Here is a 16,510-nt window from a genome sequence, read left to right on the forward strand (position 1 = left end):
AAAGAGAGAAAAAACCGCAAAAAAATAGCCGCTATTAATTTTATTCGTTCGAGCGGAAGAGAAGTTTCGACGAACGCGAGCTCGTTCGACGAGCGTTCCCGAATGATCTTTTAAGCTGCGACGAACCGTTTCGCTTTTAAACAACCGTGCCACGAGACTCGAGAGGAAAATGACGTTTAATCAACTCTGATAACGTTCAGCGGTGTAAAAGGCACGCGCGTGGCGCCGTGTTTTTAATCTCTCCTCGCGCGGAGGGAGACGAAGGTTGATTCCACGGGGTGAGAGCTGGAGCGAAACGTTTGCTTCGAAAACCTATTATAAGGGGCGACGTGAAACGCGAACGTTTCTCGCTGCTATTTTCCGCGAAACGGAAAACAGAATGCTTGGAACGCTGGAACGTTTTCGAACAACAACCCAGTCCTGGGCGAGAATCAACCCCTCCGCGTCGCGACCTCCCTTCGGTGACCGAGTGACATTTATCCGAATAACGAGCGTCTATATTCGCGTCGCCTGGCCATTTTCGCGCCACCTAAATCATTTACCAGCCCCAACGTTCGAATCGTCGACTCTCGCGACACGTTGCCCTGCGGGGTTTGTCGATTTTCTTGATCGAACGATCGCGGAGACGTCGCCATCGCGCTGGCTAACCTTCCGCTCGACGATAAAAAATGGTTTTTAATTTGCCGCGACAGCGGTGTATCGGAGAACTCGTCGTTCGCTGCGTGGTCGGAAATTTTCGACCAATACGGCATCGAGGAGAACGAAAACGGTGCTTGTATCGGTTATTTTATTGCCACTGGCGTGGAAACTGGGATCGTTCTTTCTCGCGGTCTTCTTCTCCAAGCTGAAGAGGGTGCTCTCGGTTTTTCATCGATGTTCCGTTAAAAATTGCTTCGAGTCCTTTCGAATAAAATTCGCGTCGAATGCAAAGTACGGTCTCTAGCGTTGGAAAAATTGTGATTCAGTTACTTTGCTACCAGAGGATCGATACTGAACTCTCCGTTTAGGTCGCGTCGGTGGTTCGAGTTGGACGTTACTTTTTTCTTTTTCATACAGACGGAGAATGAAACGAAATTAGCTCGATCCTTAAGATTCGTTGCAAGAATAATTAATATTTTGTACTCTAATGAAACGATCGCGTGTTGCAGCGATGCCAATGGAACCAGTTGGCTTCCCGCAAATGGGTGTTGGTCTCCAAGGTGGTCTGCAATTGGTCAGAGATCCGACAACGGGACACCTTCTTCTCATCCATGCCGCTGGTACGTCGAATTCAACGAAATAAATAAAACGGGACGACCTACTGCGCCTACTTCTCGATTTTGTAAAAAATAAATGTCTCGAGATTTTTCATCGACGACGATGTCGTGATAAGAAATGAAGATGTTCGCAATCGTTTGCTCGCAGAACAAATGCAACAGGCCGTAGTGTGGCCGAATTACTCGAATCACAATAACGGAAACGTCGCGCCACCGCCACTTCTGCTTCCGCCGCCGCCGCCGTCTCTTCAGCTTCTGAGCGACATCGGCGGGGCAAGGCTGGTCCTCACAGAAAGCAAAAGGAAACAACAGAGCACTCTGCCGATCGTTAAGATCGAGGCTGACTGCGGAGCTAGTCCCACGACTATAATCAGTAAGTTTCCACCCTTCCTCTGAAATCATCCCAAACGATTACAACGACGCGAAAAAAAAAAGAACAAAACAGAAATTCTTGTAATTTTTAAACGAAGCGCAGTGTTTTTAAATACTCGACGCGTCCGACTCTCTAAATACTCGCCAGCCTTCGTTTTAATTAAATCGCTGGATTCGTTTATTCATTTTTCAAACGCTTTGCTCGCAGCGCGAACGATTTTTAAATTTCGAATAACTGCGCCAGTGGAATGGAAAATCGCGAAAAATCCGTGCATCGCAAATTCTTAACACTCGACAGTGATTTATTAATCTTTACTCGAACGAATCGATGGACAATTTCTATCAGTCTCACATATTATATCAACTTAACGCGTTTGATCGCAACTCGAGACTCATCGACTCTCAGATAACATCGAAATCGAAAGGTAATTTATTAATTTTTACTCAAACGAATCGATGGACAATTTCTATCAGACTCGCACATTATATGAACTTAACGCGTTTGATTTGAACTCGAGACTCATCGACTCTCGGATAACATCGAAATCGAAAGGTAATTTATTAATTTTTACTCAAACGAATCGATGGACAATTTCTATCAGACTCGCACGTTATATGAACTTAACGCGTTTGATTTGAACTCGAGACTCATCGACTCTCGGATAACATCGAAATCGAAAGGTAATTTATTAATTTTTACTGAAACGAATCGATGGACAATTTCTATCAGTCTCGCATATTACATCAACTTAACTTGACGCGTTTGATCGGAATTCGAGACTAATCGACTCTCAGATAACATCGAAATCCAAAATTCCACAGCGTCGACGGAGTCAACGAAGGCGTTGCAGACCGTGACATCGATGACGGGGACCCTCGTTCCGGATGCACCCCTGGTGACCACGCTGCACTATTACCCTCACGCGCCCGCGTTGGTCCAAATCAGCCAGGCAGAGCCGACGCACTGCAGATCGCAGGTAAGTCACGCTCCGCTCGTTTTTCCTGTCCGTTCACCGCTCCACATCTATCTCTCTCTTTCTCTCTCACTCTCCCTCTTTATCGCTCTTCAATCGTGTCTTTCCAACGGTCTCTTTTTTCCACCTCCTCGCCCCGTTTACTACGCGCGTTAACGTCGAGTGACAAGAGGGAAAAGCAAACGACGAAGAGGAGGGACGAGAGTAATTATGCCAAGCTCAGGGCGCGGTCCAACCGTTCGCATAATGCGGAAACGTTGTGGCACATTGTATTAATCATGCGCAAACCTATTTGCATCGCTATCTGCATAGATATTGCTAACCGGCTCGCTGTTGACCCTGCAATTCCTGGCCACGCTGAACGCTCCCCATTGGTTTGTGTCCGTCCCGGTCTTTGGTTTACTCTTCGTTGCTCATTTGTTCGTTACCCGATTTTCCAATCCCTCTCTTTCTCTCTCTCTCTCTCTCTCTGTGTCCCATTTGCGATTCGTATCGCGAACGCTGGACCGATTCCTCCTCGAATCGGTCCCTCTTTCGTACCTCCTCTTTCTGCGACTCGAAATTTTCTTTTCAACGTAATCTTCCACGCTACGCTTCGCTTGGTAGTTCTCTTCTCAAATCGCAACACGTTGCGACAGACTTGAATAAAGTTGGACTAAGCGTTTCTGGATTAATTAAACAGTTCGATCGTATGTTCGATGGGAAAGAACGATGCCGTTGTTTTTGCTTCACGTATTCCAACGCGTGGCTCTCGTCGTTACCTTCTGCGATTGTCTAACAAGTCACAGTGATCCAAACCACCGCAAGCCCTCCGAAGTATCCAATCCCAATCACCGATCGCTTCTTAATTCAGAGATACGTACAACTACGAACACAATCGAGACACACACGATACCCTTTAACCCAATCGCAACACACATTCGTCACGATAACACTCGACCAGCTAAAGAAATAAGTACGCAAAGACAACGGCATCGCATAATACAAGTCCAAACGTTGAAACCGAATATAGACTAGCAAAGACTCGCAGCAATCGAACGGCTGAAAATGATTAAAAAACCCAGCGTCGAGCAACCAACGGTGCTCGTCGAACCGACGCAACCACGCAGCTTGGTCCAACTTTGACGAAAACTCCGGCGTCGCCTAACTCGCCAGTATTTGTGATCCCGGAATATCCTGCGCGTAGCAGCGAAATTCGTTTCTGTCGAAGGCGACCTCGCCGGTTTCTTGTCTGACGCCGCCGCCTGAGGTGACCACGATCCACGCGATCGAGCCGCCGGAAGTGGCGCCCATCGTTGGCGTGCAGGACGCGTCGAACCAGACGGACGCGCCGGAACTGGACGAGCAGGATCCACCGTTGACGGAGGCCTGCGTGAAGCAGGAGCAAAGCTTGAGTCCCTGCCAGCTGCAGAACTCCGCGAACTTGACCACGACCACCACGAACATGACGAATCTGACCAATTTCGAGATCGTCGCTGCGTCCCCTGAAAAGGTGTGCAACGTCGTGCGAATAACCACGACCACGACCACCGTGAACCCCGCGGTCTGCAGCATCGTTGGCAAAGTGGACAAAGCGGAGAACACGATCATCAACATGGCCGACTGTCCGAAGTACTCGATCACGAAGGAGTGCAGAAGCGTCACGTCGATCGACAGGACGATCGAGCACGTGGTTACCAGACAGATCGACAGGGAACACGACGACAAGGGTCACGGACTGGTGGAGGAGGACGAGGAGACGTACGCTGAGGAGAGGATACGCTGCAGAAGCGGTCCAAGGATCATCGAGATCACTGAAGAGAATTGCGATAGCTTCCACGAGAATCTGGAGTTCTTTGGTAGAAGGAGGGATCACTCGTTGGATCGACACAGGAGGAAGAGTTACGTGGCAGAGTTGGCTGAGGGTGAACCGGAAGCGGAGCCTGATAGAAAGGCTGTGGAGAAATGCGAGGTAAGGATCCACGGGTACTCCCCTCTCTCCTTTCGTCTCAGTATTGTTGAAGATTCTCTCTCACTTATCTGGTTAGAGATCGAAGTGTTCGAGCACGCGTTTCTGAAAACGGTAGTCGAGTCTCGCGGTCCAAGCGATCATCTGTCATTGATAAACGCAACGCGGCGCATCTCGTTCGATAACGCGACAGAGTCGACAATTTAGTATTGATGGGAAAAGGTGGAGATACATGACGAGCTCTGACGGGTTTTACCCTGCCGGACGTGTGTGCCCAATCGTTTGGGAATCGCGTCCGGCTAGTTAAACGCCCGGGAGCCAATTTTCCTTACAGCCAGAAGAGTTACGAATGCCTCGCGTATCCTTGTCAGACGTTTCGAGGCGATGGCTGCGAGGACGATGGCGTTTATCCTGCTCTGCCGCGGTCAGCTGCTGGCTGGGATAGACTGCTAACCCGGGAGGTATAGGCGTATAGCCTTGGTACTCCTGTGTGCATATTTTCCATTCGTTAATGAGATTAATAAACGTCGAGAGAAGCGAAGCTTAGTTCGCATAATGCTGTCTTGTGTTCGTTGAATATGTTAGTATCGTTGAACGTGTTTTCAAAAAGCGAACGGGCTCTCGCAAACGATCTCCAGAACCATCAATGCTATCTCGTTCATCGCCGGTTTAAAGGATACTAACGTAGGCGTAGACACCATTATCGCTAAACGTATTCGCGTCGATCGTTTCTTTCCGAAACGAACGCGCGAACCATGCGTGGTAATCGACTCGCCAGGGGGACTGTACGCGACGTTACGATTTTCCAGGCCGAACTAACGAGAGCTGACGAGGTGACAGGTACAGAACTGCACAGAAAGTCGATTTCAGCGACGAATACGTGCGATCTCGAACAGATCCCGAAACCGCCGGAGGTACCGTGCGAGACTAAGTTAGACATTGAAACGAGTTACGAACCGCGCGAGAGAGCTCGCGACGAGCGTCCGCAAGCGCCTCCACCGCGTCCTCAGATCACAGTGAAGTCGTTCGACATGCCGAGCATCGATTGCGACGATCAGGTGATCGAACCAATTGTAATCAAGCAAGAGGCAGAGGAAACAGCGTACGAGGACTGTTCTTACAGATGCGAGGCCACGTCGACGACGGAGAAGCCAAAGTGCCAGGACACGGCGAACAAACGGCACTCGGTCGAGAAATCGCATCCTGGGATCGAGAACGTGGTGGAGAAGCTTAAGAAGAACGCAGCGGCTGCTCTGCAGGAGACAGCCACGCAGAAGGCGGACGACGCCAAGGAGAGAAACGCGGATGGCTTGCGATCGAGGAAACACTCGGAGGCGGCGCCCAGGAAATTGGAGAACGGCCTGAAGAAGCACATCCTCAGATCCTGCGAGAGTTCTTACTACACGGAGAAGCACGAGACGAGTCGCGAGCCAGAGGTGTCCTCGTCGGAGACGTCGAGGGCTGCTCAGATCCCGCAGGACGCTCCAAAGTGTCCAACCACCGCGCAACGACCCCTCGACTCTCCCTCGAACAAACACCCTCCGCCCAGGGACTATTTCCTGAACGACAACAACAACGACGCTAGAAGTAGCAACAATAACATCACAGGGATCAACGAGAAGGGCTCGACGGTCGTTAAGGAGGAGAAAGCTTCGTCACCGGACGTTTGCGACGCGACAGAGACGAAATGCAGCGATGATAAACTGATCACACCTAAAAAACTCAGGAAGCTGGACATTCCCGAGGACTCGTACGCTCTGACAACGGACAATCAACCAGTCAAGCACAGAACCTCTAATCAGAAACCAACAGTCGACATCAGCGGACTGGAATTGCTCTCGAACAGCATCGAGCAATTGGAACACTTAAAACCAGACGCGCAAACCGTAGCCACGGCTTCAGAGCTGGAAAACTCGCCGATCAAAGCAAAATTGATCTCGCCACAGAGTGAGAGCAACAACAACAACGTGGACAGCCCTCTGGGCCTCCTGTGCGCCCTCGCAGAGCAGCGATTCATGGAGGAAGTGGGCGACAAGATCCCCAGGAAGCTCAATCTGGAGAGCTCCGAGGAGATCTCGCACGCTGGTAGGTTACTCTTGAATCTAGGCAGAGCCAGCCTCGCTGAGAAGGACGGAAGGAGCTGCGAGAAGAGGAAGTACGCGCAGGATGGCTCAGAGAGCTACGAAAGTCCCAAAAGGTTCAAGATGAATGGCGAGTCCGAGGACGACGAGGGCAAGTGCAATTCGTTGTACTATCGCAAGGGTAGACAGGAGAGGGTGCAAGGAGACGCGGTGTTCAGAGCGAAGGAACGCGCCAGCAGGAGGAGCATCGACTTCTCTGAGCGCAACGGGGTTAATCCTGGCGAGGACGTCGCGTTGAAGGACGCAGCGCCAGTCAGGAAGAGCAGCCCCTACAGAGATTTGGATTACGAACGGAACGACAGCTTCGAGCAATACGAGAGACGCTACGATAGATATCAAGTGAACGGGACGTACGACGAGAAGGAGCACGGCGATGGGAATCTGTCTGACTCTGACACGGATCTGTACGGTCGCAAAATGTCCGCTGACGATAGGATGGACGAGGTGGACATCAGAAACTGCAAACGGCGGTTCTCAGCGGGCGAACATCGCGATTGCCACGATTACAGGAACCTGCAGGCGAAATTAGACGCGAAGAAGTTTATCGCCAAGAAGGGCCACGTCGACAACGAGGCGGACTGGCCGAATATCGACGCCATGGAGCTCGATATGAGGGTCAGGTTAGCCGATATCCAGAGACAGTACAGGGAGAAACAGAGGGAGCTCTCTAAGTTGACTCCTAAGAAGGATGAAAAGAAAAGTCCTGGTAGACCGCGAAAGAAAAGCCATTCCTCGAGGTGGGTGCAATTCTTTATTTCTATCGTCGAGTATACCTGTGTATTAGTACGCCTGAAAGCCATTCCTGAAAGGTTGGTTCAATTATTTATTTCGTTATCGAGTCTCCTGCCCGTTTAGCACTTTGATTCCTGGTCATTTTAGCCCCGTAGAGTCTGTAGATATTTTTAAAAAAAATTACAAGTCCTTTGGATGTATAAGCTGGAAGAGATGAGATGACGCTCGTAGGTTCCAAAGTGTTAAGCAGTATTTTATCGTGTATATCGATTCTTCTTGCGAAATTTTTCCAAATTCCATCTCCATCTCTCGTTTATATTGTGAAAATATGATTGTGTTAAATTGAGTTAAGAATTGTGTTAAATACGAATCGGTAGTGTTTAGAGAAAGGCTTGAAAATGATGAATACCCTCGATGGATTCGACGAAACACCATAATATACCAAAAAAAAAAGAAAAATTGTTAAAATAACGCTCTGTAATTGTTCGTTTCAAAAAGTCAGCGAATTGCACGAGGGGAGGAATGAACGGTTAATTGATAATGTTCAAAGTTCCGATCACGGGCCACTCGCGTCGCCGTCGATGTTGGACTCGATGTCCTCGCCGCAGAAATCACCGCCGCGTTCACCGGATGGGGCCCCGTCGCCGTTGACCTCGACCGTCCTGGCGATGCCGAGGTGCAACGTGAACCTGGTGAAGCTGGGCGAGCCGAGGAGTCACATCAAACTGTTGGACAGTATCCCCAGCATTCCGATCCCCGTTCCACCGGTCGCGTCGCCGATCACTGTGCTACCGTCGAGCAAATCGTCGCAGGACGATGACGAGAAGAGCACGGGAAGGGTGAGTTAAATGCCGCGAGGATTGCGCGGACGAGAGACCAATTGGTAGCTTAATTCTTTGATTACTGTATTGCAAATTTAAGTCTTCCAAGCGCAAAATTTCTAAGCTTTAATTTTTCAAGCGTTAGTTTCCAAGCGTAAGTCTTCAAAGCGTTAATTCTCTACGCGTAAGTTTCGAAGCGTAGGTTTTCTAAGCGTTAATTTTCTACGCGTGAGTTTTCTAACCGTTAATTTTCTACGCGTAAATTTTCGAAGCGTCAATTTTCCAAGCGTTAATTTTGTACGCGCAAGTTTCCAAGCGTTAAGTTTTCGAAGCGTTAATTTTCTACGCGTAAGTTTTCGAAGCGTTAATTTCGTACGCGCAAGTTTCCAAGCGTAAATTTTCTAAGTATTAATTTTCTACGCATAAGTTTCCTAAGAAATCAATAACAGTCAAAGGGTTAAAATCGACATCAAATTGAATCGAAACAAAATTCATCAAATTCTACAAAAATCCACGCAGCTTGGCTACGACACATCATCGCCAGCGCCAACGATCGCAAGTTCCAGCTCAGCGTCGAAGAAACGGAAGGTTGGTCGTCCCAGGAAGTTGATGTGCTCGTCCGGAAGCGTCAGACATCTCACGGAAACGATAGTCGCGAAGAAACCCAAGAGCAAGAGTTCCCTGGTCGGCTATCTCTTGTCATCGAAGAACAGACACCTTCAAACAAAAGTGAGCTCATCTCTCTGCATCAATCGAATTTATTTATCACGAAGTTGTGCGAAATATAAATTGATTGTTGAACAGTACGTTAACAAAACCGGTTACACCCCGTTGCCGTTCAAGACCATCGGATTGTCGTCCCTGAAGTCTTCCTCGAAGAGTCACAAATCGTCCAAGTCGAAAGCAAAACCAGCGAAGCAAACGCCGTTGCACAATAAGAACGTGATCAGCTCGATTATCGCAGAGAAGGCTAAACTGAGCCAGGAAGTGAAGCTGGACAAGCAGAACAAGATGAAGCCGAAGCTGAAGGCTGAGGCGAAGGTGAAAACCTGGGAGGACGACGAATCGAACAGCGTTGCAGAGAACATCTTACCAGAATCCACTGTGCAAGAACCGATCCAGGTAATCTCGTGCTCTTCTACTCTGATTCATCTTCTAAAATAAAGAAAAATCTCAAAAATTCTTAGATAAGTTTATTTATTAAAATTGACGATTAACAAAATAATTGACCATTCCAAATTTATCAAGGACGATCCTGTTCAGGAGATGCCAGTGGACACGACAGAGCTCGTGGAGAAGGAGCCAGAGAAGATCCGCCACGAGGTTCGTCACGAGAAGTCGAAGAAGAAGAAACGGAAGTCGAGCTCGTCGTCACCTTCGAGGCGCAAGTCGAGCGACCGCGAGAAGAAGGAGTCGAAACGGCGGAAGTCCCTCGAGTGTAAAGAGTGCAAAGAATGCGCGAAGGCAGCGCGCGCTGAGAAGACGGAGGTGGCGAACAATTGCAAATTAACGTCTGCACACTTGGCCATAGACCAGCTGAGGGTGTTAACCGCGATGGGCGGTCTATTTTACGCCGGAAGGCTCAGCGCCGTCCAGGCGCCTGACGTTTATGCGATCACGCTGGACGGCGAGCGTGGCAACAGGCCTCACATCCATTCCAGAGAGGAGATTCTACGGGACACGGTAAATTGACGTTGATTCATTTCCCCCGTGTCTTTCGTTCGAACCGTGCCCTCTCTTTATGACACGTACAGCGTCCACCAAGCTATTTTCGATGCCCACGGTGTATCAGCCTGAGGGCTACGCTGAAATCTCGCTAGATTTCTGCGCGCTCCAACATCTGACGCTGGATGTTCGATAATTTCCAAGTGGAACGATTTTCTAATATATTTTCTTCAGGATCGTCCTCGATTTCATGCTTTACTTTCAACCCTTAATCGCGAACTCTGCGCTGTTTGTAGTTTAATAAATCTATAGACAATATATTCATGTTTATCGTGGTTTTTCGTAGATCGTGGAAGTATGTCCCACGTCGACGAAGGAACTTCCGCCTGGCACGAGACTCTGCGCCTACTGGAGTCAACAATATCGATGTCTGTACCCTGGAACCTCCGTCGAACCGTCGGAGTCTGACCCAGAACTCGACGAGAAGTTTGTCAGCGTCGAGTTCGACGATGGAGACAGCGGGAGGATCGCTCTGGATGACATCAGGTTGCTGCAGCCTGATTATCCTGTCGTTGGTAGGTTCTCGTTGCTCTCGAGAGTTTCATTCTCTAAATCGAGCCGCCAATTTCTTTCTGACCTCGTAATTGCGTTCGCAGAATACGATCCGAACCCTCTGCTGTCTCTGGGCAAGCGTCGACGACAGACGTCGGTGTCGACGGACGACAAACGATCTTCCAGCAACAGCCAGCCATCCACTTCCGTCGTGACGAACAGTCTGTCCGCCATACCCGCCGTCACGTCCACCACGAGCTGTTACATCTCCTCGTCCGAGGCGCAGTCGCTGGAACGACACAAGTCAGACGACATGGACGCGAAAGACCTGGAGGAGTATCGCGAGAGGAAACGGATGAAGAAGAGGCGGCGGGACAAGCTGAAGAGGTTGCAGGAGGCCCAGGAGGGGAAGAAGAAGCACAGGAAGCATAAATGCTGCGAGGAGCACAGGAAGCACAAGCACAGGAAACATCGCAAGCACAAGCACAGGCACAGCCATCATAGCAGCCACAGCGAAGGGAGTCACATTAGGTTTGTTCTTTTCCAACTCAAACTACCCTTGATTAACTCAAACAAAGTGGACAGACACTCGTCTGGTGGTACTTCGACGATCGTAGATGTTAATTCGATCGCTGTTACGTGTCTCATAGCAGTGGAGAAAGCTGCTGCGGGCAGAAAAGCGAGGAGGAGCTGCCAAAGGAAGCAGTGGCGAAGGTAGACGAGGAGGAGGTCGAGGAGGAACCAGTCGCGCAAGAGGAAGTCGTCCCAGAGCCGATCAAAGAGCCTGTTCGCGAGGAGAAGCCCGAGAAACCGAAGAAGGCGGACAAGAAGTCGAAGATGCGCGAGAGGCAAGAGTCTGTCGAGAGCAGAAGCAAAATGGCCGCCTTCTTGCCCGCGAGGCAGCTGTGGGGATGGGCTGGAAAGGGTTACAGGCGACCTGGCGCGAAGGGTCGCGCCAAGAAACAATTCTTCCGCGCTATCCAACGTGGGAACGAGACTATACAAATTGGCGACAGCGCTGTCTTTCTGTCCACTGGCAGACCGGACAGACCTTACATCGGACGCATCGAGTCCATGTGGGAGACGTCGAGCTCCAACATGATCGTCAAAGTGAAGTGGTTCTACCATCCAGAGGAGACCGTCCGTTGTCCAAAGAATCTAAAGTACCCGGCAAGTATTAACGATCAGTTACCTCAGATAGTTGTCTCGAAAAAGCATCTCTTCGAATTTGCCAACGTCCCGTCCGACGATCGTGCCTCTCAGGGAGTACCGTCTCGCAAGCTACTCTCACTAATTCCCTTCTAGACACCTCAATTAACGTTCTTTCGGATAGGATCCAGTTTCCTCTCGAGTACCCGTACACTTCACGTAGAGGGATTAGGAAAAATGCGCAGAACGATATTTAACGCCACTCGAAGAGACACAAGTACACTCTTAATTAACACGACTAAAAATTCGCTAATAGAGACCAAAGACTTTTACCCACGCAAGAGTCCGCCAACAATTATCGTATTGTCCTTCTACGCTCGACCCGTTTGCGATCTTTGACGAAACGGCACGAGAGGAGGGTAGAATCCCGCCAGGGTAATCGGAAGAGGAGATTAAACTCGAACCAGAGAAAGAGAGAGCGATCATTGAGGAACGAGAGAGCAATACGAAGAGAACTCTAGTAGCAGTCCTAAAAAAAAAAAAAAAAAAAAAAAAAACTTGCATACCATCTAAGTCAACGATTCTTCCCTCATCTAAGATCGACGTCTAACTTTTCGACAACCCCCAAAGAGCAACCCTTAAAAACTCCAACCCCTCCTGCCCCCTAGTCTCAGTCGCACGATCATTATTATAGAAGCTTGCTACATTCGAAGACGCCACAGACTTCTTCCCACGACGTAATATTCCGTCGCGTATTAACAAGAACCTGTTCTCATCTAAATGTCTCCAGGGCGCACTGTTCGAGTCCCCGCACATGGACGAGAACGACGTGCAAACGATCTCACACAAATGCGAGGTGCTGCCGCTGCAGGAGTACACGGAGAAGCTGGGCAAAGAGCCGCACAGATACTTGACCATCTACGATAACAACGACATCTATTATCTGGCCGGTCACTACGACCCGACCACCCACCTGTTGACCATGCAGCCGGGGGTTGTTTGAGAACAGCTTAAGCTGACGATTAAGTTAACGGGCGTTACTTAATTGTCGTCAGCCAATGAATCACTGCGAAATTAAGCGAACAAATTTAACGAAAACAAACAACAAAAAAACAAACAAATAAAACAAAAAGTACGCACGCTGTGCGGCCAAAAGTGGTCGCCACGATTGTGGAGTGAGCGACGTTTTCCAGAGCCGCGAGGCTCTCGATGGGAAGGTCGAGGTCGCGTGGGGACCGATCCTCGACAGGCGTCGACGAACGGATCGAACGTTCGTCGAGCCACCGGACATTGGGATTTTCCTTCTAATTTTGCGCGCGGTTCGAAAATCGCCGCGAAACTCGAGCAACTGTTTCGAATTGTACCGCGAGCGAAACGCGATTCGCACTCGCTTGGTTCTCGAGGGGCGTTTCGGAGGTCACCACAAGGCACAAGCGTTTTGTTTATCGTCGCAACGGACGAGCCACGTTGTTTCCGTTCCTCATTGCTACCAGTTCACGCTTCCACGTTCATTGTTACGAATTGGTTTACGTTTTATCGAGCCTGTTCCTTTCCCGCGTTGCACGCGTTGTTTCGAGTCGTTGTTAATTTTTAACGGCGTTTCCATTGGTGTCACCCGCGTCTTTCGTGTCGCTCGCCAGGCCTCGACGAAGTCGCGCTTCGTCCCAGCTTCGTTGATGCCCGCGAATCGACGAACGGGAAGAGACTTTTGCGACGATAAACTGAAATCTTTTTTTCTGCATCGCGCCAAGTGTCGTGGATTTTATCGAGCGCGATGCGGACGTTGTTTCGCCGTTCGAACAGAGCATACCCTGATCGTTCGCGCGCCATTGTGATAGATGCAGATCGTGCGATCGCTCGCAACGTTTCGCGTGGGAGAATCGCGGATCCCCTCGCGAAATGCGATTCGTGAATCGAAGGAGGGGCTTGTGCCTTGTGTATAACGGAGTTTAACGAACGGGGGCAGCTTCAGCTTTTCTCCAAGCTAGCGAGCTGCGATTTTCACCACGTTTGGATCACGCTTACGACGGACGAACGGTTGAAGAATAACAGACGCGACGTGTACAGTTTCCATACGTCGCGTGTGTACAGGAGAGATGCAATAAACGTACCGGATGGCATTAACGTGAAGACGCGAGACGAGGACGCTGGATGAAACGGTTTTATCGATTGTATATATTAAACGCATAGCATATATATGTATACTGTACAGAAAACTTAAACGTTAAGCGTCCTGCAAGCGCAGGACAGAACCGGGTCCGATTTTGTTCATCGTTGGACCAGTGTTGAATATTGTTGTCTTAAACGCGAGAAACGCAATACGGAGAGAGAGAGAGAGAGAGAAAAGAATTCACATGTTAAGCGAAAACAGAGGAGCTGAGAAACTTGTGACACACGTTCCACGCAGACTGCGCGCGTAGAACAGTGAAAAGAAAGGCTTCAAAGCCATTCTTCACACCCCCAATACTCTTGCGATCGGCGTTCACGAAATCGCTATGTACTTAGATGTTAAGGGTTACTTTACTAGCGTCAAACTTCGTCCCTTCGGTGCAATTCGTTTATACCTTCGATGCTGTCTGCGAGAGGAGGTTGTGTTTTATAATTTTATAACCCGCTGTTCTCTGTCCAAAAGTTGGTTCTATCCGTTCGAGGTACTCTTGACAATACCAGTGACCAGTGTCGATCGACTGTTGGAAAATGCGTGTCGATCGAACGAGACAAAATTAGTATAGTCATTGATTTCCAATTGAGAGCTTAGTAATTGGAGGGAGATGGGTAACTCCTCGCTGTTCTCGAGCCCACCTTTGCCACCTCCAACATTCATAGCAGAACCACTCCGTTTCGTATCTGCCGTTTCTAATTCGCGACGATAGAGGAGAGACACAGCTCGTCCAGCTCACAGCAGCACTGACTCGCGCGATACGATCGAGAAGTTCACACCAGCGAACGTCTCGTTTCGACTCGTCGCGAGAGAGAAAAAAAAAAACGATCCAACTGGATAACCACGCGAGCCGTTTTGCTGGTGACACGGTATAAAGGTGCTACACGACGCATTTGTTCGCTGCGCGCGTATATTTACTGTTACTAAACTAACCGATAAGCCGTAACGCACCGTTCGAGCAGTTCGATCGCCCTCGACGCGTTTACTCTCGCGAGCTTGCCGCGATCGTACCTAGGATTAAGCCGATATTTTTTATCCGATCGTCTTTTGTATCTCCCGGCACTGGGTCCTCGATCGAGCCCACGTTTCCCTCTACCAACGCGACGAGAGATTTTCAAAACGAGGATACAAAAGCTGCTTCGTCTTTGAGATCGTTCAGACGACGAAGGAGACAAATTGAATTGTACAATCACGCGTTTAATCGTCGATCAACGGTTATCGATCTCTCTCGTCGATCGTCGACCCTTTGGACGCTCGTAACACGCGGGACGCGACCGCTTGCGCCCTCTTCTTCGACTCGCGAGACGATGCACACCGATCCCTAGTACAAACTGCAGATACAATAAAAAAAAAAAAAAAAAAAAAAAGAAGAATAACCGCGCGTTGTCTTCTGGCCGCGGTCACGTTCGAGTCGTTGAACAGGCGACGTGAATCGAAGAGCCCAGCCGGAGAAGTACTTACGATTTGTCGCGTGTACATAGACGCGGGGCAGCAGCGTCTTAGACGAGGCCCTGCAATCTCCATAGATTTCTATCTTGAAAAATTGTACATTTCGTTGTTATCGCGCGCGTGCTACCGCTGACGCGACGGCGACTTCCTCGCCAGCTTCCGCTGGCGAATCGATCGATCCTCGGAGGGTCGATCCGCGTTCAGCGCGTACAATCTGTACATTGCATAGTACTTTTCCATTTAAGAGCAAGAACGGCGTGAATTGAGGCGAGGTGTTCTAACTCGATCGTCGATGGCGTTCGTTAGTTCTCGTCGATGATTCTCGATCGTCTTACCCTGCTCGATCGAGCGTCTGGCGCGAGGAGAAGCTTTGAGAAAGTCTAGAAACAACGTCGATCGAGGATCATGGAATGAGAACCGACGATCGATCGACGATTCGTCGCGCAGAGTTGTCGCGTACAGGTCGACAACCTTTCAAGCTTCGATTCTCTGTGAGGGCTAGCCTATTGGTAGAAAACGTAGACGAGGCACGCTTGTAGATTTGTACATAGATAGAGTTAGGTAGATCGAGGGGAAATGTCGGTGTCCTCGTTTTTTTATACGTCCCTAAAATCGATCGTTGCAAACGATACCTGCGCCCGATTCGATCGCTCGCGGATAATCTCGCGATGGTGGCTCGTTCGAAATGCGAAATAATTCCAGCGGAAACGAACGAACGAACGAGGAATAAACCACGATACGACGAGGCACAGAGCCATTTTGTATATACTCGCGATGGACAAATGTGACACTGACATTTCGCGACGACGCTCCTCTTTCTTTCGAACTTCGCGCGGAATTGAGCCGCTCTTCAAGAAGACGACCGACAGCTTCTTCGAGGGGGATGGTCGGCTACCGACGACGGCGCGACGTTTTTGTTTCTTCTTCGTTCTGCGAGGCGATTTCAGACGAGCGCGAGGATCTGCTAAGCGTATACCGTTCGAGCTAGTCTACGTAAGGGTAGTTTGTAAGTGCGATGGTCGTCGGGGTAACGGATGGACGACGACGCTCGTGTCTTCGAAATAATCGAGGTTAATCGAAGAAACTTCTTCTCGAGTCTGCGAGAATTTCACATCGAAATTTACAAGAACGTGTCTTTCTTTCACTCTACGCGAACCAGAGCTGACTAGTCGAGCGATTTTTGGTCCCTGAAAAGTACGTAACTTCGAGGTCTTCAAATTTAATCCGATTAACTTTGTTCGCAAATGGGTCGCGAAAGTTGCGACAAAGACGAGGAGAGCGAGACGAGCG

At 49.5% G+C, this 16,510-nt stretch overlaps 1 protein-coding gene across 7 annotated transcripts in view; it reads left to right on the forward strand.

The window, feature by feature from the left end:
• Window positions 1-12,875, forward strand: part of Wge (BAH domain and coiled-coil containing protein winged eye) — a 150,192-nt gene extending 137,317 nt beyond the window's left edge. For 2 of the 7 annotated variants that reach the window (XM_076907893.1, XM_076907892.1), the window contains exons 8-19: window positions 1,149-1,259; window positions 1,405-1,629; window positions 2,451-2,605; window positions 3,789-4,553; window positions 5,360-7,428; window positions 7,974-8,262; window positions 8,764-9,366; window positions 9,493-9,927; window positions 10,256-10,484; window positions 10,566-10,992; window positions 11,112-11,631; window positions 12,401-12,875. In XM_076907893.1, the coding sequence (XP_076764008.1) occupies window positions 1,149-1,259; window positions 1,405-1,629; window positions 2,451-2,605; window positions 3,789-4,553; window positions 5,360-7,428; window positions 7,974-8,262; window positions 8,764-9,366; window positions 9,493-9,927; window positions 10,256-10,484; window positions 10,566-10,992; window positions 11,112-11,631; window positions 12,401-12,613 (6,041 nt within the window). In that variant the 3' untranslated portion in view covers window positions 12,614-12,875. The remainder of the gene's footprint in view (window positions 1-1,148; window positions 1,260-1,404; window positions 1,630-2,450; window positions 2,606-3,788; window positions 4,554-5,359; window positions 7,429-7,973; window positions 8,263-8,763; window positions 9,367-9,492; window positions 9,928-10,255; window positions 10,485-10,565; window positions 10,993-11,111; window positions 11,632-12,400) is intronic. The other 5 variants (XM_076907891.1, XM_076907894.1, XM_076907888.1 and 2 more) reach the window with 5 other exon arrangements.
• The last annotated feature ends 3,635 nt before the right edge of the window (window positions 12,876-16,510 follow it).

This window comes from Xylocopa sonorina, chromosome 17 (assembly GCF_050948175.1).
Source record: "Xylocopa sonorina isolate GNS202 chromosome 17, iyXylSono1_principal, whole genome shotgun sequence".
In the NCBI taxonomy this organism is placed as follows: Eukaryota; Metazoa; Arthropoda; class Insecta; order Hymenoptera; family Apidae; genus Xylocopa; species Xylocopa sonorina.